The sequence below is a fragment of the Argopecten irradians genome, chromosome 4, assembly GCF_041381155.1.
Source record: "Argopecten irradians isolate NY chromosome 4, Ai_NY, whole genome shotgun sequence".
Lineage (NCBI taxonomy): Eukaryota > Metazoa > Mollusca > Bivalvia > Pectinida > Pectinidae > Argopecten > Argopecten irradians.
Window position 1 is genome coordinate 29,833,918 of NC_091137.1, and position 27,141 is coordinate 29,861,058.

Genomic DNA, 27,141 nt, shown 5'->3' on the forward strand with positions numbered 1-27,141 from the left:
AATAAATATTAATCAACAAGTGGGATAACTCTGTAATATTGAAAGTCGGAGTAAGGTTATCTCACTGCGAAATTCCATCTGGTCACATCATCGGTTTTAGGCAATATTCATGTAACAGACAACGTTCGACCCTTAATATAAATTAAACGGGTTTTTTCGCCAGACGAATTTTGTAAGGAGTAAAAGATTTCAAATAAGACATTCAAATGTGTTGGATACAGAAGGTTTGATGTTGTAGCTAAATAAAAGGCTTTTAACAGGCATTGGTTTGTTTCTGATTTCATTAGAGTTTATCTTCTATGATTATCATACACACTGTCATTATCAATAATACTTCTAACCATTAGTATAGATTAGATATAAGGAGAACAATAAAAACTGTGATGGGGATATATATTAGTGAAAATAAAAGAAGCATTTATCGACCTGATTAATTTCAGTTTTATATCTGAAGAAATTACTGATAATTATTTCTTCTTAGATAAATCATAGGTATGTGCGTCATTCTGGGTCTATACATCGAGGTAAAGCCAGACAACGGCTGTAATGACGAGCAGTGAATAGACGATGATAATTTGATTGGCCATCATAGCTATTTCAAACACACTGTTAACAGTTTCATTATTATCATTAAAAGTAAAATATCGGAATTCATATACATCATTGAATTGATGCGAACGTAAAACGAGCGGGTTGGTGTGGCTTGTACATAATGTAAAATACGTCTCTGACACAAAACTGACGGATTGATTAAAGCTTTAACTCAGTCGCTACTCGCTATATAGCCGTTGGCACGTCGAAAGCCCCGGTTTGATTCCTGCATGTGTAGTTGGAACGTTCACTAGGTACATATTTCACATATACCACGTGTATGAGAATGGAACTATTTATCGAGCCATTCTTTCAACAGAAAGGCAAGCACTCTACATGTAATGCTGGGCATGTCAGTAATCGAAGCATAATTCGGATTTCCAAACAAATGCTATTGTTATAAGAAGATTACTTAAAGTGAGGTCTCATTAAAACACATTCTACGGCTGACCTACATATTGCAATGTAAAGTCGAAAAGTCATCTAACATACTTAATACTTATCAACCATTGTGTAATAGATAATCTATGGCCACACGATATTATACATTGACCAGTTCTGTCGTTCAAATGATATTTATTGCTTTTAGTTATAAACATACGTTGGAGTCAATGTCTTCCAAATCAACTGCCATTCATGTTCGCAAAGTAATAAAACAACAAATCATTTGTTCAGAATCAAACGATTTCCTTTTATTTCTATCTGATTAGCATCAAGTATAATACGATACATAAAAGATTAAATCTTGTAAATGACCTTTATTTGCACCGTATCGAGCAAAGTGTTTTCGCTCCGTATGATTTGTTTTCAAATCGCAATGTAAAAATCTAATGAAAAAATGTCTTCACCACGAGATGAATTAACTAGTGTTTAAGTTATGACCTATGATAAAAGAACACATCGGTTTTGTGTTCACGGATGGTCATATCATGATTTGGCGAATGGATTCGTATTGATATCATCTTATAGGGAACAATTAACTTAATGAAAATAAACTTTCGAAATGACCCCTGTGTGAAGAAGATTGATCCAAGGATAGAATTTTGACCCAGTCACTGAGGGACTGGTTAGTTATGAATATCGAAAGTTAAACTGTTTAATGACAGGCTGTTATTCCCAGATCTGGTTTGGTTTGGCTTATTGCACAACGTCCTATTGACAGCTAGGGTCATGGAAGGACGACCGGTCATGGAAGGACGGCCTTGGTCATGGAAGGACGGCCTTGGTCATGGAAGGACGGCATTGGTCATGGAAGGAAGGCCGGTCATGGAAGGACGGCGGTCATGGACGGACTGGGGTCATGGAAGGACGGCCGGTCATGGAAGGACGGCATTGGTCATGGAAGGACGGCCGGTCATGGAAGGACGGCCGGTCATGGAAGGACGGCATTGGTCATGGAAGGACGGCAGGTCATGGAAGGACGGCCGGTCATGGAAGGACAGCATTGGTCATGGAAGGACGGCCGGTCATGGAAGGACGGCCGGTCATGGAAGGACGGCGGTCATGGAAGGACGGCCGGTCATGGAAGGACGGCATTGGTCATGGAAGGACGGCCGTCATGGAAGGACGGCCGGTCATGGAAGGACGGCATTGGTCATGGAAGGACGGCCTTGGTTATGGAAGGACAGCCGGTCATGAAACCGTCCATCCATGTATGCCTTCCATGTATGCGGTAGTATGGTAGTATATTCGTATAGAGTCTTCTTTTACAGTGGAACTCTTGATCTCTTTTATAGTGCTATATTACAGAAGCATGCCGCCGAAGACACAAAAGCATTCCACCAGGTCATATTATACTAAAACAGGCACACTGATCGTCCCAATCCCTTAATGCTGAACCCAGGACCTACCTAAGAGGAGCGAACATTTAAATGAAGGACAAACGTGAGGTGGTGTCAAGGGAGGAGACGTTATGAAGAAGAAAAAAGATAAGGTCCTAAATTCAGTCGCCTTTTACGATCATGCAATAGGAGCAGCTAACAATAATACATGTATGAATTTGTAAATCCAGATTTAATTTTCAGAATATCAATTTTGATAATGAATAGGTAAAAACATTAGAAGTCCATGATTTAGTTAGTGCAAAATGCACACTATTTCAAAATGCTACCCTGGTTAGAGTTTGAGATGAAGGACACAAACTTTTATGTTGATATACTTTTATTTGAGAACCTATACTTTTAATTACAGAACACAATAACTGACAAATATTCAGCTGTTTTCATAACACATTACAAAACTATAACACCACAGTCTATCCAAAATTATTTAGTCGGTTTGTCTCTGAACGATAGAAAACAACTATCGAAATGCTTACCATTCTGCCTGCGTGATCGCATCTATTTCATTTTATTAATAAATTAATATATAGTACATATTAGAACAAAGAACGTATATAAACATTAGGAATCTGTTATTTATGGGTGTCTACTGCACACCTGTTCAGTCTAACAAAATTCTAATGACATGATATGGAATGAAAGCTGTAATCTCATGAAGGAACTCATCTGTAATTCTCCAATTGAACTAGCCCGACCGTGCATAATGTTGATATTATAAGTGAAATTTAAAATCTTGAAGACAAAATTTTATTTTTCTGTTATTAAAGAGAGTTTTGATTTTCATTTTTTATTTGCGTCTAATTTTCTTTTACGATTTTAATTATATATTGTTGCTTTTGTTTGGTGACTAAATATCATTCCAACATCCAAAACCATGCAAGAGCGTGGGAAATTAGCTACAATAAAAACTTAATAGGTCGTGCGGTAGACAACGATAGGATTAATATGTAACACAACATTCCATCAAAATAAATTAGTGACGAATATTTAAAGCGACATAACTCGTACCTCTATGCCTCCTGTCATACGATTTAAATGATACATGTAGCTATACGGGCTGGCTGACAGGCTTAATAGCTATGCTTGTCCCTGCGACTCTTCCCTGGGAAAATGTGTATCATTGTTTTTTAATGCCGTTTTACATCCACCAGGGGAACGATTTAGTTGTGTTTAACTGTTAAATTCAAATGCCTTACTGTTACTGGTCCTACTAATCAAAATACTCATTTTTTTGTTTTTTATTTTTTTCAGACCAGTGCTCAATTGTATATTTTTATTTGCCATCACTTTTTATTTAACAGTTTAAAATATGCATACATGTATCGTATCACGCTAATTGCCTGTTCCTGATTAACGCAAACTTTATTTAATGTTTTGCTTTCTTTTTTAAGCTGGTTTACTCTATGTATATTTTAATAATTCGGGAATAACTGCGGGCAAATAAAGTAATATTTTAAACACCTCAGATCCATTTTTTAATGTCTGTAGGAAGTTGTATTTTACTCTACTATACACGTCAATAGTTAATATCAACAGAGTTCGATTTCCCTGAAGGATTGGTAAAGACTTATATGGATAAGTTAATGTCCCCGCTTTCGTATTAAATCAGGACAGGCAGCGATCGCGATGGGTAGGTATACATACCTTCCTGCCTCATTTCATGACAAGGGCCTACATATCATGACTAGAGAATCACAAAAAATATCTACGAAAGTAGCAGATGACTGGATCAGATTGTGGGAATAAAATGGTACTATCGTGTGTTCAATCTCTATCGTAATGATGTTACGGAGCGTTAGATACACTAAGCATTACTTCGATACTATTTAAATACGCATATCGGGCCTGATATACCACAAAATTGTCGGACTAACATTTCCACTTATCGTGACACAGATTCCTGAAAGTCGGCATCGAATTCCCTTTATCATAAATAATACCATATGAAATATCACATTTTGTAACTTATTTCGATTAATTACTTTATTAATTCAAACCTTTTCCACTGGAATTTGTTCACACAAAACTAAATTTATCATGTTCGATATTTTTATTCATTAATCATTTAACGTAAAACGAGCTTCCCTCTATTGATGAACCGTTAAAGCAGAGACATATATGATTTGGTTCTTGTTATCAAACTAAAACAAAATTCCCCATCATGTCGTAATTTATACGCTTCACTCTTCCCATTATCTGTGTAGTGTGATACACGGATAGACAGAACGGAAAATGTCGTGAATCATTCCTGAATGTCAGCGGATATAAACTGACGAGATGCGCTATATATGAACATCCGCGTACTCGGGGGATTTTCTCTAATTTACGGGAAACGTTTAGAGAAGTCAATGAACCTGATCGACCTGTTCTGTCTGAGTAGTGTTGGGAGGTAAACCATGGAGCTTGTCTTTCTCTGTATGCTGGGCCTTGTAACAGTTAAAGGTAAGTAAATTCATGGTCAATTATAGTTTGTTAAAGTTGTTTTCTGCATTTGTACTGTGTATTTTGTACTTGCATTTACAATTCATGTGTATGTTTTCAAATAGTATACCGTATGAAGATGTCATAAACCTATACGGATACGGTCATGTTCATTCGCGATGTTTTGCTTGAGGGGAAAATCGCATTAGGTTGAAGTAAAAAAAGTGATTAACATAAAACTTCCGTGTTACAGGACTGACTGGTAGAAAATGTTATAGTATTGTACCTGGTAGTCAAAGGAGATAAAAACTTGCAAGGAAATGTCAATGTACTAACAGTATATTTACAGCTGGAAGTGTTACTACGGTATGTGTGTATCGCATTCACATGTATATATATATAAATTATGTGAGTCAGTAAATGTGAAAATACATTTTGTAGCTTACTTTACAAGACCAGTTCATATAATCACTTTGCATATAAGTACATGTATTTATACCATTGGTCAGCGTGTCCATTACTATAATATTAATTTAGGTAAACTACACTCTAAACATGTCCATCATTCGATATCTCTAACCATGCTCATCACTCTGCAAATATATCAGAAATATGCAGTGAGCATATAGATTTCTCAATGACTATCCATTTAAAGAAGCTCCACCGCCGCCAGAGCATAAATGGTGTCAATAACTGGAGTTTAATCATGTATATATATATATATGTCTAATTAACACAAAAAATAATGAAAAAAAATATTTGCCTTTGCTGCATGCGCAATCAGTACTTCATTCCATATAGGATAGAGTGCCAAGGATTTTTTTCGGGATGTAATTAATTATTTTTTATATTTTCAACTTAAAATAAAATCAGAAGCTCAAATTTTTCAATGGTGGTAATATTGTAAAGTAAGTAACTTTTGTAATTGAAGAAAAATACTAAATCGTCTGTTCCTGTTTTTGATAGTGAAAAAAATACCATTTGTCAGCGGTGGAGCATCTTTAAATGTTATTTTGTAGTTTAAATAATGGTGATCGCAAGTACATCGCACACTGTGGTGTGATCGTAAATACATCACACACACTGGTGTGATCGTAAATACATCGCACACTGTGGTGTGATCGTAAGAAGATCACACACTGTGGTGTGATCGTAAATACATCACACACACTGGTGTATCGTAAATACATCACACACACTGTTGTGATCGTAAATACATCGCACACTGTGGTGTGATCGTAAGTACATCACACACTGTGTTGTGATCTTAAATACATCACACAAACTGGTGTGATCGTAAATACATCGCACACTGGTGTGATCGTAAATACAACACACACACTGGTGTGATCGTAAATACATCGCACACTGTGGTGTGATCGTAAGAAGATCACACACTGTGGTGTGATCGTAAATACATCACACACACTGGTGTATCGTAAATACATCACACACACTGGTGTGATCGTAAATACATCGCACACTGTGATGTGATCGTAAGTACATCGCACACTCTGGTGTGATCGTAAATACACTGCACACTGAGGTGTGATCGTAAATACACTGCAGATTGTGGTGTAATTGTAAATACACTGCAGATTGTGGTGTGATTGTAAATACACTGCAGATTGTGTTGTGATTGTAAATACACTGCAAATTGTGGTGTGATTGTAAATACAATGCAGATTGTGGTGTGATCTTAAGTACACTGCACACTGGTGTGATCATCAGTACACTGAGCACTGTGATGTGATCGTAAGTACACTGAGCACTGTGGTGTGATCGTAAGTACACTGCACACTGTGATGTGATCGTAAATACACTGTAGATTGTGGTGTGATCGTAAATACACTGCAGATTGTGGTGTGATCGTAAATACACTGTAGATTGTGGTGTGATTGTAAATACACTGTAGATTGTGGTGTGATTGTAAATACACTGCAGATTGTGGTGTGATTGTAAATACACTGCAGATTGTGGTGTGATCGTAAATACACTGCAGATTGTGGTGTGATTGTAAATACACTGCAGATTGTGGTGTGATTGTAAATACACTGCAGATTGTGGTGTGATTGTAAATACACTGCAGATTGTGGTGTGATTGTAAATACACTGCAGATTGTGGTGTGATTGTAAATACACTGCAGATTGTGGTGTGATTGTAAATACACTGCAGATTGTGGTGTGATTGTAAATACACTGCAGATTGTGGTGTGATTGTAAATACACTGCAGATTGTGGTGTGATTGTAAATACACTGCAGATTGTGGTGTGATTGTAAATACACTGCAGATTGTGGTGTGATTGTAAATACACTGCAGATTGTGGTGTGATTGTAAATACACTGCAGATTGTGGTGTGATTGTAAATACACTGCAGATTGTGGTGTCATCGTAAATACACTGCAGATTGTGGTGTAATTATAAATACACTGCAGATTGTGTGGTGTGATTGTAAGTACACTGTAGATTGTGGTGTGATTGTAAATACAATGCAGATTGTGGTATGATTATCAATACACTGCAGATTGTGGTGTGATTGTAAATACACTGCAGATTGTGGTGTGATTGTAAATACACTGCAGATTGTGGTGTGATTGTAAATACACTGCAGATTGTGGTGTGATTGTAAATACACTGCAGATTGTGGTGTGATTGTTAATACACTGTAGATTGTGGTGTGATTGTAAATACACTGCAGATTGTGGTGTGATTGTAAATACACTGCAGATTGTGGTGTGATTGTAAATACACTGTAGATTATGGTGTGATTGTAAATACACTGCAGATTGTGGTGTGATTGTAAATACACTGCAGATTGTGGTGTGATTGTAAATACACTGCAGATTGTGGTGTGATTGTAAATACACTGTAGATTGTGGTGTGATTGTAAATACACTGTAGATTGTGGTGTGATTGTAAATACACTGCAGATTGTGGTGTGATTGTAAATACACTGTAGATTGTGGTGTGATTGTAAATACACTGTAGATTGTGGTGTGATTGTAAATACACTGTAGATTGTGGTGTGATTGTAAATACACTGCAGATTATGGTGTGATTGTAAATACACTGCAGATTGTGGTGTGATTGTAAATACACTGTAGATTGTGGTGTGTGATTGTAAATACACTGCAGATGGTGGTGTGATTGTAAATACACTGCAGATTGTGGTGTGATTGTTAATACACTGCAGATTGTGGTGTGATTGTAAATACACTGTAGATTGTGGTGTGATTGTAAATACACTGCAGATGGTGGTGTGATTGTAAATACACTGTAGATTGTGGTGTGATTGTAAATACACTGCAGATGGTGGTGTGATTGTAAATACACTGCAGATTGTGGTGTGATTGTAAATACACTGCAGATTGTGGTGTGATTGTAAATTCACTGCAGATTGTGGTGTGATTGATGTAAATACACTGCTGATTGTGGTGTGATTATAAATACACTGCAGATTGTGGTGTGATTGTAAATACACTGCAGATTGTGGTGTGATTGTAAACACTGCTGATTGTGGTGTGATTGTAAATACACTGCAGATTGTGGTGTGATTGTAAATACACTGTAGATTGTGGTGTGATTGTAAATACACTGCAGATTGTGGTGTGATTGTAAATACACTGCAGATTGTGGTGTGATTGTAAATACACTGCAGATTGTGGTGTGATCGTAAATACACTGCAGATTGTGGTGTGATTGTAAGTACACTGCACACTGTGATGTGATCGTAAATACACTGTAGATTGTGGTGTGATCGTAAATTCATTGCAGATTGTGGTGTGATTGTAAATACACTGCAGATTGTGGTGTGATTGTAAATACACTGCAGATTGTGGTGTGATCGTAAATTCATTGCAGATTGTGTTGTGATTGTAAATACACTGTAGATTGTGGTGTGATTGTTAATACACTGTAGATTGTGGTGTGATTGTTAATACACTTCAGATTGTGGTGTGATTGTAAATACACTGCAGATTGTGGTGTGATTGTAAATACACTGAGATTATGTGTGTGATTGTTAATACACTGTAGATTGTGGTGTGATTGTAAATACACTGCAGATTGTGGTGTGATTGTAAATACACTGTAGATTGTGGTGTGATCGTAAATACACTGCAGATTGTGGTGTGATTGTAAATACACTGTAGATTGTGGTGTGATTGTAAATACACTGTAGATTGTGGTGTGATTGTAAATACACTGTAGATTGTGGTGTGATTGTAAATACACTGTAGATTGTGGTGTGATTGTAAATACACTGCAGATTGTGGTGTGATTGTAAATACACTGTAGATTGTGGTGTGATTGTAAATACACTGCAGATTGTGGTGTGATTGTAAATACACTGCAGATTGTGGTGTGATTGTAAATACACTGCAGATTGTGGTGTGATTGTAAATACACTGCAGATTGTGGTGTGATTGTAAATACACTGCAGATTGTGTGATTGTGTCATGTAAATACACTGCAGATTGTTGTGTGATTGTAAATACACTGTAGATTGTGTGTGATTGTGTGATTGTAAATACACTGTAGATGTGTGTGATGTAATACACTGTAGATTGTGTGTGATTGTAAATACACTGTAGATTGTGTGTGATTGTAAATACAGAGATTTGTGTGATTGTAATACACTGTAGATTGTGGTGTGAAATACACTGTAGATTGTGGTGTGATGTAAATACATGTTGGTGTGATTGTAAATACACTGAGATTGTGGTGTGATTGTAAATACACTGTAGATTGTGGTGTGATTGTAAATACACTGTAGATTGTGGTGTGATTGTAAATACACTGCAGATTGTGGTGTGATTGTAAATACACTGCAGATTGTGGTGTGATTGTAAATACACTGTAGATTGTGGTGTGATTGTAAATACACTGCAGATTGTGGTGTGATTGTAAATACACTGTAGATTGTGGTGTGATTGTAAATACACTGTAGATTGTGGTGTGATTGTAAATACACTGTAGATTGTGGTGTGATTGTAAATACACTGCAGATTGTGGTGTGATTGTAAATACACTGCAGATTGTGGTGTGATTGTAAATACACTGCAGATTGTGGTGTGATTGTAAATACACTGCAGATTGTGGTGTGTGATTGTAAATACACTGTAGATTGTGGTGTGATTGTAAATACACTGCAGATTGTGGTGTGATTGTTAATACACTGCAGATTGTGGTGTGATTGTTAATACACTGCAGATTGTGGTGTGATTGTAAATACACTGCAGATTGTGGTGTGATTGTAAATACACTGCAGATTGTGGTGTGATTGTAAATACACTGCAGATTGTGGTGTGATTGTAAATACACTGCAGATTGTGGTGTGATTGTAAATACACTGAGATTGTGGTGTGATTGTAAAATACACTGCAGATTGTGGTGTGATTGTAAATACACTGAGATTGTGTGTGATTGTAATAACTGTGATGTGTGTGATTGTAAATACACTGCAGATTGTGTGATTGTAAATACACTGTAGATTTGGTGTGATTGTAAATACACTGTAGATTCTGGTGTGATTGTAAATACACTGCAGATTTGGTGTGATTGTAAATACACTGTAGATTGTGGTGTGATTGTAAATACACTGCAGATTGTGGTGTGATTGTAAATACACTGTAGATTGTGGTGTGATTGTAAATACACTGTAGATTATGTGGTGTGATTGTAAATACACTGCAGATTGTGGTGTGATTGTAAATACACTGAAGATTATGGTGTGATTGTAAATACACTGCAGATTTGTGGTGTGATTGTAAATACACTGCAGATTGTGGTGTGATTGTAAATACACTGTAGATTATGGTGTGATTGTAAATACACTGTAGATTGTGGTGTGATCGTAAGTACACTGTAGATTGTGGTGTGATTGTAAATACACTGCAGATTGTGGTGTGATTGTAAATACACTGCAGATTGTGGTGTGATTGTAAATACACTGCAGATTGTGGTGTGATCTTAAGTACACTGCACACTGGTGTGATTGTAAATACACTGAAGATTATGGTGTGATTGTAAATACACTGTAGATTGTGGTGTGATTGTAAATACACTGCAGATTGTGGTGTGATTGTAAATACACTGCAGATTGTGGTGTGATTGTAAATACACTGCAGATTGTGGTGTGATTGTAAATACACTGTAGATTGTGGTGTGATTGTAAATACACTGTAGATTGTGGTGTGATTGTAAATACACTGCAGATTGTGGTGTGATTGTAAATACACTGCAGATTATGGTGTGATTGTAAATACACTGCAGATTGTGGTGTGATTGTAAATACACTGCAGATTGTGGTGTGATTGTAAATACACTGCAGATTGTGGTGTGATTGTAAATACACTGCAGATTGTGGTGTGATTGTAAATACACTGCAGATTGTGGTGTGATTGTAAATACACTGTAGATTGTGGTGTGATTGTAAATACACTGTACATTGTGGTGTGATTGTAAATACACTGTAGATTGTGGTGTGTGTGTCTGTGATGTCGTGAAGTAATACACTGTAGATTGTGGTGTGATTGTAAATACACTGCAGATTGTGGTGTGATTGTAAATACACTGCAGATTGTGGTGTGATTGTAAATACACTGCAGATTGTGGTGTGATTGTTAATACACTGTAGATTGTGGTGTGATTGTAAATACACTGTAGATTGTGGTGTGATTGTTAATACACTGTAGATTCTGGTGTGATTGTAAATACACTGCAGATTATGGTGTGATTGTAAATACACTGTAGATTGTGGTGTGATTGTTAATACACTGTAGATTCTGGTGTGATTGTAAATACACTACACACTGATGTGTGATTGTAAATACACTGCAGATTGTTATGGTGTGATTGTAAATACACTGCACACTGATGTGTGATTGTAAATACACTGCAGATTGTGGTGTGATTGTTAATACACTGTAGATTGTGGTGTGATTGTAAATACACTGCAGGTTGTGGTGTGATTGTTAATACACTACAGATTGTGGTGTGATTGTAAATACACTGCAGATTGTGGTGTGATTGTAAATACACTGCAGATTGTGGTGTGATTGTAAGTACACTGTAGATTGTGATGTGATTGTAAGTACACTGTAGATTGTGGTGTGATTGTAAATACACTGTAGATTGTGGTGTGATTGTAAATACACTGCAGATTGTGGTGTGATTGTAAATACACTGCAGATTGTGGTGTGATTGTTAATACACTGTAGATTGTGGTGTGATTGTTAATATACTGTAGATTGTGGTGTGATTGTAAATTACACTGCAGATTGTGTTGTGATTGTAAATACACTGCAGATTGTGGTGTGATTGTAAATACACTGCAGATTGTGATGTGATTGTAAGTACACTGTAGATTGTGGTATCATCGTAAATACACTGCAGATTGTGGTGTGATTGTTAATACACTGTAGATTCTGGTGTGATCGTAGATACAATACAAACTGTTGTGATCGTAAGAACACTGCAGATTGTGGTGTAATAGCAAGTAAACCGCACACTGTGTTGTGATAGTTATTACACTGCACACTGTGGTGTGATCGTAAGTACACAGCACACTGTGGTATGATCGTTAATACATTGCACACTGATGTGATCGTAAAAACACTGCACACTGGTGTGATCGTAAATACACTGCAGACGGGTATAATCGTAAAAACACTGCACACTGTTGTGATCGTAAATACATCGTACACTGTGGTGTGATTGTAAATACATCGCACACTATGGTGTGATCGTAAGTACACCGCACACTGTGGTATGATCGTAAGTACACTGCACACTGTGGTGTGATCGTTAATACTCTGTAAACTGTGACATGATCATAAATACACTGCACACTGGTGTGATCGTATGTTCACTGCACACTGTGGAGTGATCGTAAATATACTGCTCACCGTGCTGTTATCGTGGTTACTAAACATAGTTTTTTTACAAGATAACACAATAAAACTGGCCGTAGTTCCTTACTTACAAAGAGACAAACAACACGGATATTTACCACAGAAAGGCAACTAAATTGAGAATTTCTTTTTTCTTTTTCCTTGCGTCTTTTGACACTGTCTCATTTAAGGCTTCAAGTTGATTGTTTGTGGGACGACTGTTTTGCCTTTTGTTAGTGCATTTTGACCGGGTAAAGAGTGCTAGAAAGCCGCACACATAATCCTGGCTGTTACTAGGACGTTAATTTAATAAAACATAGTTAGCATGTAATGTTAACTCTTCACTTTTTCATAATGACATCTTAGTGGAACATGAATTACAGTCGGCACACCTGAACACAATTATACTGCTTGACAACAGGCCAACCTTATGCTGACTGTGAGGCAGAATATGGCAGTGTTAAAGATTATGATGCATTCTGAAAACAGAACCCAGAACCTTTCTCACGTCGGAGGGCTCAATGCAAGGACAAAAATTAAGTATTGTCGGGAAAGGTGTTGAGAAGAAAAGAGTTATTTATAATATCATATGAAAATGTTACAAACCAATCCGGATATATACGGTCATGGTTATTCACGACGTTTTGCTTCAGGGAAATAGTGTTAATCATAAAAAGTGATTAACATAAAACTTCCTTGTTACTAAGGCTGCCTGGTAGAAATGTTATAGGATTGAACGGAACTTTTCACTTACGTGTGATTCTGAGATCCCATATTTCCATGTACATGTTTTGTTTTGCATAGGAAACGTGATTTGTGGAGATTCTATTTTTGTGATTTTCAGTAAAAAAATGCATTATTTGCTACTAATGATGCCGTCCGCTATATTATCCTTCAGCTCGCATTATCATAGCAGTAGCCAATCCAGTCATACAACTTCCGTAGGCCAAGCAACTTAGAGTTTCAAGTTCGAATCTCACTTGAAACAGTTGCGAGGTACTGACTGATTCTAAATGGGTTTTTGTCGAGAAATCCGGATTTCCTCCACCTAAACCTGACACGCCTCAAACGATCTTGTGTGTTTATATGATGTAAGTTAAATTAACCAACAAATCAAGCAGTCATGCATGCATGTATTATTGTTATTAGCTCTGGTTTGTTTCTGTATAAAATAGCCTTTTTGATTGAGGTTAATGAGAAGGAATATTTCATACAGTTAGAAATATCAGCACCATTTGTAAGGACTTTTAATAGTGATAAAAAATATTGACACCATATGTAAGTACTTTCAAAGGAGGTAAAGAAATATCGACGGCATTTGTAAGGACTTTGAAAGGAGTTAAAAATATGGGCACCATCTTAAAGAATTTTTTATAGTTTTGATATATATCGACACAATTGTTTGTTTGATTGATTAATAAACGTCCTACTAACAGCAAGGGTCATGTAAGGACGGCATCACATGTATGCCGTGTGTAGCGTGTATGAAGTGTGTGGTGCGTATTTTTGGAGACTGCAATATGTTCGCGTTGTGTCGTCTTGTATAGTGGACTGTTGCCTTTTTTCTAGTGCATTATCTCTGAAGCATGCCGCCGATGACACCAAACAACACACCCCAGCTGGTCACATTATACTGACAACGGACGAACCAGTCGTCCAACTTCCTGTATGCTGAGCGCTTAACAGGAGCAGAATCTACCACTTTTATAGACTTTGGTGTCTCGGCCAGGGGACAGAACCCAGAGCCTTCCTCGCAAGGGAGCGAGCGTTTAACAGAATGGCGGTGTCAAGGGAGGAGTTAAAAAAAATAAAGAAAGTTAGGAAAAAGAGAAACAATAAGGTCGTAAATTTAGTCGCCTATCATGCATAGGGGTAGCAGGTACAATCTGTAAGTGATTTGATAGATTTAAAAGATTTGATAGAGTTGAAATATATCGGCACCATTTTTAAGAACCTTTAATATAATTAAAATTTAAAATATATCGACAAACCTGTAACTGCTTTGATAGAGTTAAAAACTATTGGCACAATCTGTAAGACTATACATGTAAGTTAATGTCACTCCGCACGCGTGCCCTGCAGGTAGGGCGTTAGAATTGTACCTGCTGCCCCTATTGCATGATCGTAAAAGGCGACTAAATTTAGGATCTTATCTTTTCTCTTCTTCCTATCTGACTTTATCTTTCCTAATGCCTCCCTTGGCACCGCCTCACTTTTGGCCTTGAGTTGAGCGTTCGCCCCTGTGAGGAAGGCTCTGGGTTCTGTCCCCTGGTTGAGACACACCAAAGTCTATAAAAGTGGTAGTTTCTGCTCCTGCTTAGCGCTCAGCATACAGGGAGTGGGACGACTGGTTCGCCCGTTGTCAGTATAATGTGACCGGGTGGGGTGTGTTGCTTGGTGTCTTCGGCGGCATGCTTCAGTGATATAGCACTATAAAAAGGGCAACAGTTCCACTATACAAGAAGACACAACATGAATATACCGCAGTCTCCCAAAACACGCACCTCGCACAACATACACGCAACACATCGCATACATGGGAGGCCGTCCTTACATGACCATAGCTGTTAATAGGACGTTAATTAATCAAACAAACAAACAAACAAAAAGTATAATATGATTTCAAATATATACGATGTGGTGCGTATATTTTTATGAGGCAGCGGTATATTTGTGTAGTGTGTCCTTGTTTAAGTGGATCTCTGATAATATAATGATATCTCACAAACGGATACTGCGGAAGATAATAATCCGCACACCTCACCGGTCATTTCATACTGTTTGTTTGTTTGATTTATTAACGTCCTATTAACAGCTATGGTCATGTAAGGACGGCCTCCCATGTATGCGGTGTGTTGCGTGTATGTTGTGCGAGGTGAGTGTACTGGGAGACTGCGGTATGTTCGTGTTGTGTCTTCTTGTATAGTGGAACTCTTGCCCTTTTTATAGTGCTATATCACTGAAGCATGCCGCCGAAGACACCAAGCAACACACCCCACCCGGTCACATTATACTGACAACGGGCGAACCAGTCGTCCCACTCCCTGTATGCTGAGCGCCAAGCAGGAGCAGAAACTACCACTTTTATAGACTTTGGTGTGTCTCGGCCAGGGGACAGAACCCAGAGCCTTCCTCACAGGGGCGAACGCTCAACTCAAGGCCAAAAGTGAGGCGGTGCCAAGGGAGGCATTAGGAAAGATAGTCAGTTAGGAAGAAGAGAAAAGATAAGATCCTAAATTTAGTCGCCTTTTACGATCATGCAATAGGGGCAGCAGGTACAATTCTAACGCCCTACCTGCAGGGTCAATTTCATACTGACAATGGGAAAAATATTCGGTCAAGTCCTTCATGTTAAATCTTCAGCAGCATAAAATAGTAGTCCACTTCGGTCATGTAACAGAACCCAGAGTCTTTTTCTAGGGTGAAATGCTCAACTGAAGATCAAATGATTAGCAGTATTAATTAAGAGTTTGGAACGAAATAGCCAAATTACAAAGTAGAGACAGTTTGATATCCTTTATTCAGTCGCACACTATTTCGAGCAGTTAGGGAAATAGCCATGGGAAAAGAGAAAACAAAATAATTTAGTCTCTTTTCTTGATCGTGCAATTTAATCGGTTTCATTTGACTTTTAAGGCTTATTAGACCTCTCCTATGTACAATGTGTTGTGTGTGTGTATGCATCTGTAACCTCGGCATATTAGTCTTTAATTTCAGCCTCAGTATTGAGAACTAAGTTTCACAATAATGGTCGAACAAGAATCGCCGCCAGTGATTATTGTGAAAGGACATATTACCAAGGATATTTGGCTCCATGGCAGGAAATAGTAAATAACAGGACCGGATCTCTCCAAATATGGGACGGAAACTCGTACAAACTCTCCCCTCCGATTACAATCCTTGGTAAGATATTATTGAAGTCAAACTCGTACCAACTCTCCCCTCCAATTACATTCCTTGGTAAGATATGACTGAAGTCAAACTCGTACCAACTTTCCCCTCCAATTACATTCCTTGGTTAGATATTACTGAAGTCAAACTCGTACTAACTCTCCCATCCGATTACGATCCATGATGAGATATTACTGAAGTCAAACTCGTACCAACTCTCCCCTCCAATTACATTCCTTGATAAGATTTTACTGAAGTCAAACTCGTACCAACTCTCCCCTCCAATTATATTCCTTGGTAAGATATTACTAAAAGTCAAACTCGTACCAACTCTCCCCTCCGATTACAATCCTCGATAAGATATATTACCGACGTCAAACTCGTATCAACTCTTCCCTCCAATTACAATCCATGGTAAGCCATTACTGAAGTCAAACTCGTACCAACTCTCCTCTCGGATTACATTCCATGGTAAGATATGACTGAAGTCAAACTCGTACCAACTTTCCCCTCCGATTACATTCCATGGTAAGATATGACTGAAGTCAATCTCGTAACGGCTCTCCTCTCTGATTACAATCCATGGTAAGATATTAGTAAAGTCAAAGCCGTGCCAACTCTCCCCTCCATTTACAATTCTTGGTAAGATATGACTGAAGTAAAACTCGTACCTACCCTCCCCTCCGATTACAATCCTTGGTAAGATGTGAAGACTATGTACTGGTACATGTATAATTAACAATTGTTCCTTATCAGGAAATGTGAAACACGTAACATTGTTCGTGTAAGTAGGTACTAACTGCTGGTCGGAGGTTTTCTCCTTGTAATTTGGTTTATCTCTATCCTCACAATCTACACGTCATTGTATTAATGTTGATGTTAATAGGGCTTTTAACTAAGCAAACAAACCAAATCTTATTTCGATATTAAGATTCGCTCTGGATGTAGCAAATATATTGTTTTGTGAAACATTCAATTCAATACTGTTGACCTTGATATTAGGCAAGGTAAAATAGTTTTCAGGAGCATTCAATTTAATATTGTTTAATTTGATATTTGTCATCTCTTGTTTCGATCATAATACAAATGTACGTTAATATGTGATATAATCCCTAGCGGTGTTTATGTAAAATCGACTTATTTTTTATTTTCAAAGGGACCACTTGATTTGCACTCATTAAAATACATTATAACGTTCAGAAATAGTATGTTCTGCCTCCGTTTTACATGTCAAGATATGTGGTTAACCATGTTGAATGTATCAATTGAAAATCAGTATGACTCATTTTGTCCTAACAAGGCTGTACAAACGACACCGGGTCTTCCCAGCATACGATACCAGCTACGTTACACTGGTCCAAGGCAGCCGCTCAGTGTCACGGGATGTGCCTTACAAACGTGTTTGCCATCAGAGTAAGTAGACCGTGTCACGTCATGGTAGGTAGATAAACATGTTAGGATACAAAACACAAAGTAGACACCATGCTGAAGGCAATTCTGATGATACAGATGATACCTTCCTTACATTGGCGAGCGCTCAACTTCAGGCAAAATTGAGGCTTTGGCAGTGGTTTGATTAGTTTAACGTTATACGTTATAGAAAGACACAATATGAAAATACGAGAAAAGCTGGCTTCCCAAAATGCGTATTTACGATCATGTAGTGGGGAAAGTATATATTATTCTAACGCTCTACCTGTATGGTCATTTTAAGGGAGTGGGACGACTGGTTTGCCCGTTGTCAGTATATTATGTACGGGCGGGATGTGTTGTAGGATGCATCTGGTGATATGCTTCAGTGATATACCACTATATAAAAGTCAGAGTCCCACTATTACAATGAGACCCAAAACAAATATATCGCACCCTCCGAAAGAATAAAAACATTAATATTATGCAGGTGGAATTGTTCTCAAATGACCCTAACTGTTAAAAAGACTTAAGCGTAATCCACCAATACTGAGTAACATTTTTGTAGAGTTGCTTAATCTCAGAAGAAAATGTTAAGCGTTTGAAGTGTTATAAAATGTATCAAGTGCAGGAGAAATATAAGACTGAAAGTTATATTATATGTACCACCGTATTCATTCTCATTTTTGAAGGGAACAGATTGCCATTGTTTGGGCGAATCATACATACCAGCAAATGATGTCGACTGCTTACCGATGATAGCAAGATCAACAGCTCTCAATAGTAAAAATGAAGATGCGAAGACTGTTTTTAAAACAGGTATGTTAAGGTCATCGGGTATCATTGCTTAATAACTATCACAACAGTTGTAGAGAATAATTGGTATTTAATATATATTAATAAAGAATTGTTCAATATGATGGTATTGTAAACAATCAAAATCACAAGTCACTTATCTTGTTAGTTTATTTAATTTTTTTATTTCAAAAGTCAAACATTATTTTTTTAGATCCCATCTTGTTTCGATATACTTATACTGCGCAAGTGCGTGACATATTATATATACACACCTTCAGTATGGTTGTTTCAGTGTCTGTGGATATAGAGGGGCCTTCATCCGACAGATGTTTAGCTCAAAACAATACCAATGGTTGTAACTTCGAGTTCAGAAGATGCTCAGATTCGCTAAGGATGATGTGTAAAGGTTGGTGAAAGGTCCATCGTCGCACTATTGCTTACTTATCCCTGGGACCATTAGCCGCATTTGCTGTGTTACTAATAGGTATTCGTAAAACTGCCCACCAATGAACAAGCTTGTTCAAGTCATATCGGTAACATCGTGCAGGTCGAGTCGATCACTATCTGACTACATGTATATGAGGAAATGCCAAAATCAAGGACACGGTTTTCTTACCCATAATTATTAATGTATTACGTAACTTGTCTAATCGACTAAATGAAATGTGGTCACATGATCATATTTACCATGTATATACTATGCAAAAAGCATGTACCATATGTTTATTTTTTTAATTCCGGTTAAGTCAATTATTAAATTATTTGATCCTGCATAGAGAGGACAGTTGTGTAGCAGACGTATACTATATCATATGAAACATGTATAATATTTTCTAATAATTCTACTCGCAACTTCTACATATATATTTACTTTAAATGTGTAATTATTTTCATTTTCAAATGTTCTCATTGTTTAAGTTTGTTATTATACATGTTCGATATAATGTACTTTTTCTAAGCCCAAAATAGTCATATACTTTTGTATGAATTATATTTTTCAGATATTGTAAATAGTATGCCTCAATGCTTTATGTTCAAGTACCAGTAAAATTAATAAAACAATATACAGTTTTTCTTCTGTTTACATTCTGACAGTTGATCACTAGTTTTATATCACAATGAGATATTTGTTATGTATTTGATGCTATAGGTACGGTTGTAGCAGTAATTAATGTAACTGTCTATTACGGTGTTTTTTTAAAAACAATATGACCATCCGGAGCGCAACATGAGATATTTCAAGCATATAATATATGTTTTATATAATTATTAGATTAGTATCTTTGGGTATGAACTAAATTCAAAATTTGAAAATGAGTCATAAACGTTGTCCATTCACCGAATCAGTGCCCAAATCACATTTACTGTTACAGATAATTTTTCAAGTTAAAAGCATTAGACCCTGTTTAGACCAGTGATGGTTTGCATGTCTATATGTATACATTTCAGGAAAATAAGTCCAAATGTCTCGGTACATAATTCTCTCCTACCATTATGTTAACAGTATCTATAGCAGGTACAAGGAGTTTATTTGACTGAACTCGACTTGAGTTCGCACATCAAGTCCTTTTTGACCTTGTGATGCAAATGGCGGTCATAAATGATATCTTCCAAATCTACTTGATTAGTTTAGGTACACCACAGACATGACGTATAGACATGCAAAATATATTGCTTGTTCAAACCGAGTAGAATACCGTAATATAGCAGTTTCAGGTGCACCTTGCTCATCAGAATAATGTTTATATATGAAAGTAAAATTTTAATGTTAACGTTAAATAACGAAAACAAACCACAAATGTAAATATGTATTTACAGTATGTATATTTCAGATTCTATGTTGACAGCTGGTACTTCCGTTCCTGCTTCTTGGGAGGAAGCTGCATATGGTTGCACGTCCGCTAATAGTTTTCCTCGCCCTGTACCAGATGTTTGTATCCCCGGTACGGCTGGTAACATTGAATGGTATGGGGGATTCCGCCTACTCCAGTACATCCCAGGTAAATTTATAGTAAGCATTCTGTGCCAAGTCATTTCAAAGAGATGATCGCATCAGTAATGTATAAATATAAAGACCACCTTGGTATAATTTTTTTTTTCTCGAAAATCTGAAGAAAGCAATAAGTGTAGGTAAGTTGGTTGGTAAGGTTTACTGAGCAAACAAGACGATACATAATTTGTTTAATTTTTTTATTACAACAAACATTTGCGTATTTTGTACCTGAGACGAAGTTGCTAGTGACCTATTCTAATCGCCTTTCGTCATTCGTCGTCCGTCGTATGGCGTTAAAACAATTTACCTTTTCGACTTCTCCAAAACCACCGAACCAAATTTGTTGAAATTTTACAGAAACTTTCCATGGCGGTGAACGGAGAACCAAAATTTAAATTATATGGTACTAGCCCCCAGGGGCCCGAGGGGTGTGGCCAAAGGGGTCTAATAGGCTAAAACTTCAAAACTCTTCTCAAATTCCAGAAATGGTAGAATTAAAAACTCTTAGATGGAAAGACCTTAAGGTCCTTTTCAATAATTATGAATTATATGGCCCTGGGGTCTCACGTTTCCCGTCTAGGGAGGGGGTAAAGTTTACTTAAGTGTATATAAGGAAAACACATTTTTGAGCATTATTTGGTTATTTGTAATGGAAAATAAATCAAATGTGTCAGAACTATTAGTATAAGATGGCCATTGAATGCTATTATCAATTTTCCATCCCCTAGACTGCCTCCCAGGGGATGGGATGGGACCAAAAGGATTCAAATAGGCTAAAACTTAAAAAATTCTTCTTCTGAAATTCCAGAATTGGTAGAATCAAATACTCTTCATACATGTATATTGGAAGGTCTTAACGTCCTTACAAAAATTATGAATTATATGACCCTGGGAAGGGGGTCAAGTTTACTACAGTTTATACTGGAAAAACATATTTATGAGCATTATTTGCTTAATTTTCATAGGAAGTGCGTCAAACTTTGTTAGAAGCATTAGACTGAGATAGTATTTTAACATCATATCTATATTGGCCGATCCCAGGGGCCAGTGGACGGGGCCAAAATGGGTAAGCTATCAAAACTCTCCTTCTGAATTCACAGATTTGATGGAATTAAATACCCTTCATAGATTAAAAGGTCGCTTTAAAGCCCTTTACAAAAAGTATGAATTTCACGGCCCTGGTATCGCAGATTTTCCCCTGAGTAGAGAGTCAAATCTGTTATAGTTTATATTGGAAAAACAAATTTATCAGACTTAGAATTATTACCCTGCAATAGCATTTTAGCATCATATCAATATTGGTCCTGGTCGACACCCAGAAGCAGATGGGCGAGGCCAAAAAGGGTGAAAATGATAAAAAAAAAATGTGTCATTCTGTATCCGACCTAAGGTGACCGCTAAGGCCCCTGGGCCTCCTGTTTTGGTTATTCACTGTTATTAAAATGATGTAGTTTAAGATAGGCGATCTCATTTCCAAGGTTTAAAATAGTCTACCACATTTCTTTACGAATATATCTATCAGATATTAACATTTTAAAAGGGTATTACTTTCCAGGTTCTACTGACGGCACGTTCTGTAAGAGATTGTCGTATTCAAACCAATACGCTACTCCAACTTTTAAAGAAGTGAGTTGTGACAGTTCATTCAGGTTCTACTGTCGCTACACAGGTGAGATTCCATATCCTAATAAGGCACGTCGTTACACAGGTGAGATTCCATATCCTAATAAGGCACGTCGTTACACAGGTGAGAGATTCCATATCCAAATAAAGCACGTCGTTACAAAGGTGAGATTCCATATCCTAATTAAGAACGTCGTTATACAGGTAAGATTCCATATCCTAATAAAACACGTCGTTACACAGGTAAGATTCCATATCCTAATAAGGCACGTCGTTATACAGGTAAGATTCCATATCCTAATAAGGCACGTCGTTATACAGGTAAGATTCCATAGCCTAATAAGGCACGTCGTTACACAGGTGAGATTCCATATCCTAATAAAACACGTCGTTATACAGGTAAGATTCCATATCCTAATAAGGCACGTCGTTATACAGGTAAGATTCCATATCCTAATAAGGCACGTCGTTATACAGGTAAGATTCCATATCCTAATAAGGCACGTCGTTATACAGGTGAGATTCCATATCCTAATAAAACACGTCGTTACACAGGTAAGATTTCATATCCTAATAAAACACGTCCTTACACAGGTAAGATTCCATATCCTAATAAAAACACGTCGTTATACAGGTAAGATTTCATATCCTAATAAGGCACGTCGTTATACAGGTGAGATTCCATATCCTAATAAAACACGTCGTTACACAGGTAAGATTCCATATCCTAATAAAACACGTCCTTACACAGGTAAGATTCCATATCCTAATAAAACACGTCGTTATACAGGTAAGATTCCATATCCTAATAAAACACGTCGTTATACAGGTAAGATTCCATATCCTAATAAAACACGTCGTTACACAGGTAAGATTCCATATCCTAATAAGGCACGTCGTTACACAGGTAAGATTCCATATCCTAATAAGGCACGTCGTTATACAGGTGAGATTCCATATCCTAATAAAACACGTCGTTACACAGGTAAGATTCCATATCCTAATAAGGCACGTCGTTATACAGGTAAGATTCCATATCCTAATAAGGCACGTCGTTATACAGGTGAGATTCCATATCCTAATAAAACACGTCGTTACACAGGTAAGATTCCATATCCTAATAAGCACGTCGTTATACAGGTAAGATTCCATATCCTAATAAGGCACGTCGTTATACAGGTAAGATTCCATATCCTAATAAGGCACACGTCGTTATACAGGTGAGATTCCATATTCTAATAAAACACGTCGTTACACAGGTAAGATTCCATATCCTAATAAAACACGTCGTTACACAGGTAAGATTCCATATCCTAATAAGGCACTTCGTTACACAGGTAAGATTCCATATCCTAATAAAACACGTCGCTATACAGGTAAGATTCCGTATCCTAATAAGGCACTTCGTTACACAGGTAAGATTCCATATCCTAATAAAGCACGTCGTTACACAGGTAAGATTCCATATCCTAATAAAAACACGTCGTTATACAGGTAAGATTCCATATCCTAATAAGGCACTTCAATACACAGGTAAGATTCCATATCCTAATAAGGCACTTCAATACACAGGTAATATTCCATATCCTAATAAAAACGTCGTTAACAGGTAAATTCCATATCCTAAAAAAACACGTCCTTACACAGGTAAGATTCCATATCCTAATAAAACACGTCGTTATACAGGTGAGATTCCATATCCTAATAAAACACGTCGTTACACAGGTAAGATTCCATATCCTAATAAAACACTTCGTTATACAGGTAAGATTCCATATCCTAATCAAGCACGTCCTTACACAGGTAAGATTCCATATCCTAATAAAACACGTCGTTATACAGGTGAGATTCCATATCCTAATAAAGCACGTCGTTATACAGGTGAGATTCCATATCGTAATAAAGAACTTCGTTATACAGGTAAGATTCCATATCCTAATAAAGCAAGTCCTTACACAGGTAAGATTCCATATCGTAGGTAAGATTCCATATCGTAATAAAGCACTTTGTTATACAGGTAAGATTCCATATCCTAATAAAGCACGTCCTTACACAGGTAAGATTCCATAACCTGATAAAACACGTCGTTATACAGGTGAGATTCCATATCCTAATAAAACACATCGTCACACAGGTAAGATTCCATATCCTAATAAAACACGTCGTTATACAGGTAAGATTCCATATCCTAATAAAGCACGTCCTTACACAGGTAAGATTCCATATCCTAATAAAACACGTCGTTACACAGGTAAGATTCCATAATCCTAATAAAACACATCGTCATACAGGTAAGATTCCATGTCCTAATAAAACATGTCCTTACACAGGTAAGATTCCATATCCTAATAAACACGTCCTTACACAGGTAAGATTCCAAATCCTAATAAGGCACTTCAATACACAGGTAAGATTCCATATCCTAAAACTTCGTTAACAGGTGCATTCCATATCCTAATAACACAGGTTACACGACAAGATTCCATATCCTAATAAGGCACACGTCGTTACACAGGTAAGATTCCATATCCTAATAAAGCACTTCGTTATTACAGGTAAGATTCCATATCCTAATAAAGCACATCCTTACACAGGTAAGATTCCATATCCTAATAAAACACGTCGTTATACAGGTAAGATTCCATATCCTAATAAAGCACGTGTCGTTATACAGGTGAGATTCCATATCGTAATAAAGCACTTCGTTATACAGGTAAGATTCCATATCCTAATAAAAGCAAGTGCTTACACAGGTAAGATTCCATATCGTAGGTAAGATTCCATATCGTAATAAAGCACTTCGTTATACAGGTAAGATTCCATATCCTAATAAAGCACGTCCTTACACAGGTAAGATTCCATATCCTAATAAAACACGTCGTTACACAGGTAAGATTCCATATCCTAATAAAACACGTCGTTATACAGGTAAGATTCCATATCCTAATAAAGCACGTCCTTACACAGGTAAGATTCCATATCCTAATAAAACACGTCGTTACACAGGTAAGATTCCATATCCTAATAAAACACGTCGTCATACAGGTAAGATTCCATATCCTAATAAAACACGTCCTTACACAGGTAAGATTCCATATCCTAATATAACACGTCCTTACACAGGTAAGATTCCAAATCCTAATAAGGCACTTCAATACACAGGTAAGATTCCATATCGTAATAAGCACTTCGTTTATACAGGTGAGATTCCAATCCTAATAAACACGTCGTTACACAGTTAAGATTCCATATCCTAATAAGGCACTTCGTTACACAGGTAAGATTCCATATCCTAATAAAACACGTCGCTATACAGGTAAGATTCCGTATCCTAATAAGGCACTTCGTTACACAGGTAAGATTCCATATCCTAATAAAGCACGTCGTTACACAGGTAAGATTCCATATCCTAATAAAACACGTCGTTATACAGGTAAGATTCCATATCCTAATAAGGCACTTCAATACACAGGTAAGATGCCATATCCTAATAAGGCACTTCAATACACAGGTAATATTCCATATCCTAATAAAACACGTCGTTATACAGGTAAGATTCCATATCCTAAAAAAACACGTCCTTACACAGGTAAGATTCCATATCCTAATAAAACACGTCGTTATACAGGTGAGATTCCATATCCTAATAAAACACGTCGTTACACAGGTAAGATTCCATATCCTAATAAAGCACTTCGTTATACAGGTAAGATTCCCTTTCCTAATCAAGCACATCCTTACACAGGTAAGATTCCATATCCTAATAAAACACGTCGTTATACAGGTGAGATTCCATATCCTAATAAAGCACGTCGTTATACAGGTGAGATTCCATATCGTAATAAAGAACTTCGTTATACAGGTAAGATTCCATATCCTAATAAAGCAAGTCCTTACACAGGTAAGATTCCATATCGTAGGTAAGATTCCATATCGTAATAAAGCACTTTGTTATACAGGTAAGATTCCATATCCTAATAAAGCACGTCCTTACACAGGTAAGATTCCATAACCTGATAAAACACGTCGTTATACAGGTGAGATTCCATATCCTAATAAAACACATCGTCACACAGGTAAGATTCCATATCCTAATAAAACACGTCGTTATACAGGTAAGATTCCATATCCTAATAAAGCACGTCCTTACACAGGTAAGATTCCATATCCTAATAAAACACGTCGTTACACAGGTAAGATTCCATATCCTAATAAAACACGTCGTCATACAGGTAAGATTCCATATCCTAATAAAACACGTCCTTACACAGGTAAGATTCCATATCCTAATATAACACGTCCTTACACAGGTAAGATTCCAAATCCTAATAAGGCACTTCAATACACAGGTAAGATTCCATATCGTAATAAAGCACTTCGTTTATACAGGTGAGATTCCATATCCTAATAAAACACGTCGTTACACACGACAAGATTCCATACCTAATAAGGCACGTCGTTACACAGGTAAGATTCCATATCCTAATAAAGCACTTCGTTATACAGGTAAGATTCCCTTTCCTAATCAAGCACATCCTTACACAGGTAAGATTCCATATCCTAATAAAACACGTCGTTATACAGGTGAGATTCCATATCCTAATAAAGCACGTCGTTATACAGGTGAGATTCCATATCGTAATAAAGAACTTCGTTATACAGGTAAGATTTCATATCCT

General features: G+C 37.0%; 1 protein-coding gene across 3 annotated transcripts in view; it reads left to right on the top strand.

Moving 5' to 3' along the window:
- The first annotated feature begins 4,728 nt into the window (after nt 1-4,728).
- Nucleotides 4,729-27,141, top strand: part of LOC138321248 (fibrillin-1-like) — a 60,216-nt gene continuing 37,803 nt past the window's right edge. For 2 of the 3 annotated variants that reach the window (XM_069264786.1, XM_069264788.1), the window contains exons 1-7: nt 4,729-4,874; nt 16,465-16,650; nt 17,939-18,051; nt 18,741-18,867; nt 19,139-19,252; nt 20,679-20,846; nt 22,395-22,508. In XM_069264786.1, coding sequence (XP_069120887.1) covers nt 4,829-4,874; nt 16,465-16,650; nt 17,939-18,051; nt 18,741-18,867; nt 19,139-19,252; nt 20,679-20,846; nt 22,395-22,508 — 868 coding nt within the window. In that variant the 5' untranslated portion in view covers nt 4,729-4,828. The remainder of the gene's footprint in view (nt 4,875-16,464; nt 16,651-17,938; nt 18,052-18,740; nt 18,868-19,138; nt 19,253-20,678; nt 20,847-22,394; nt 22,509-27,141) is intronic. The other variant, XM_069264787.1, reaches the window with a different exon arrangement.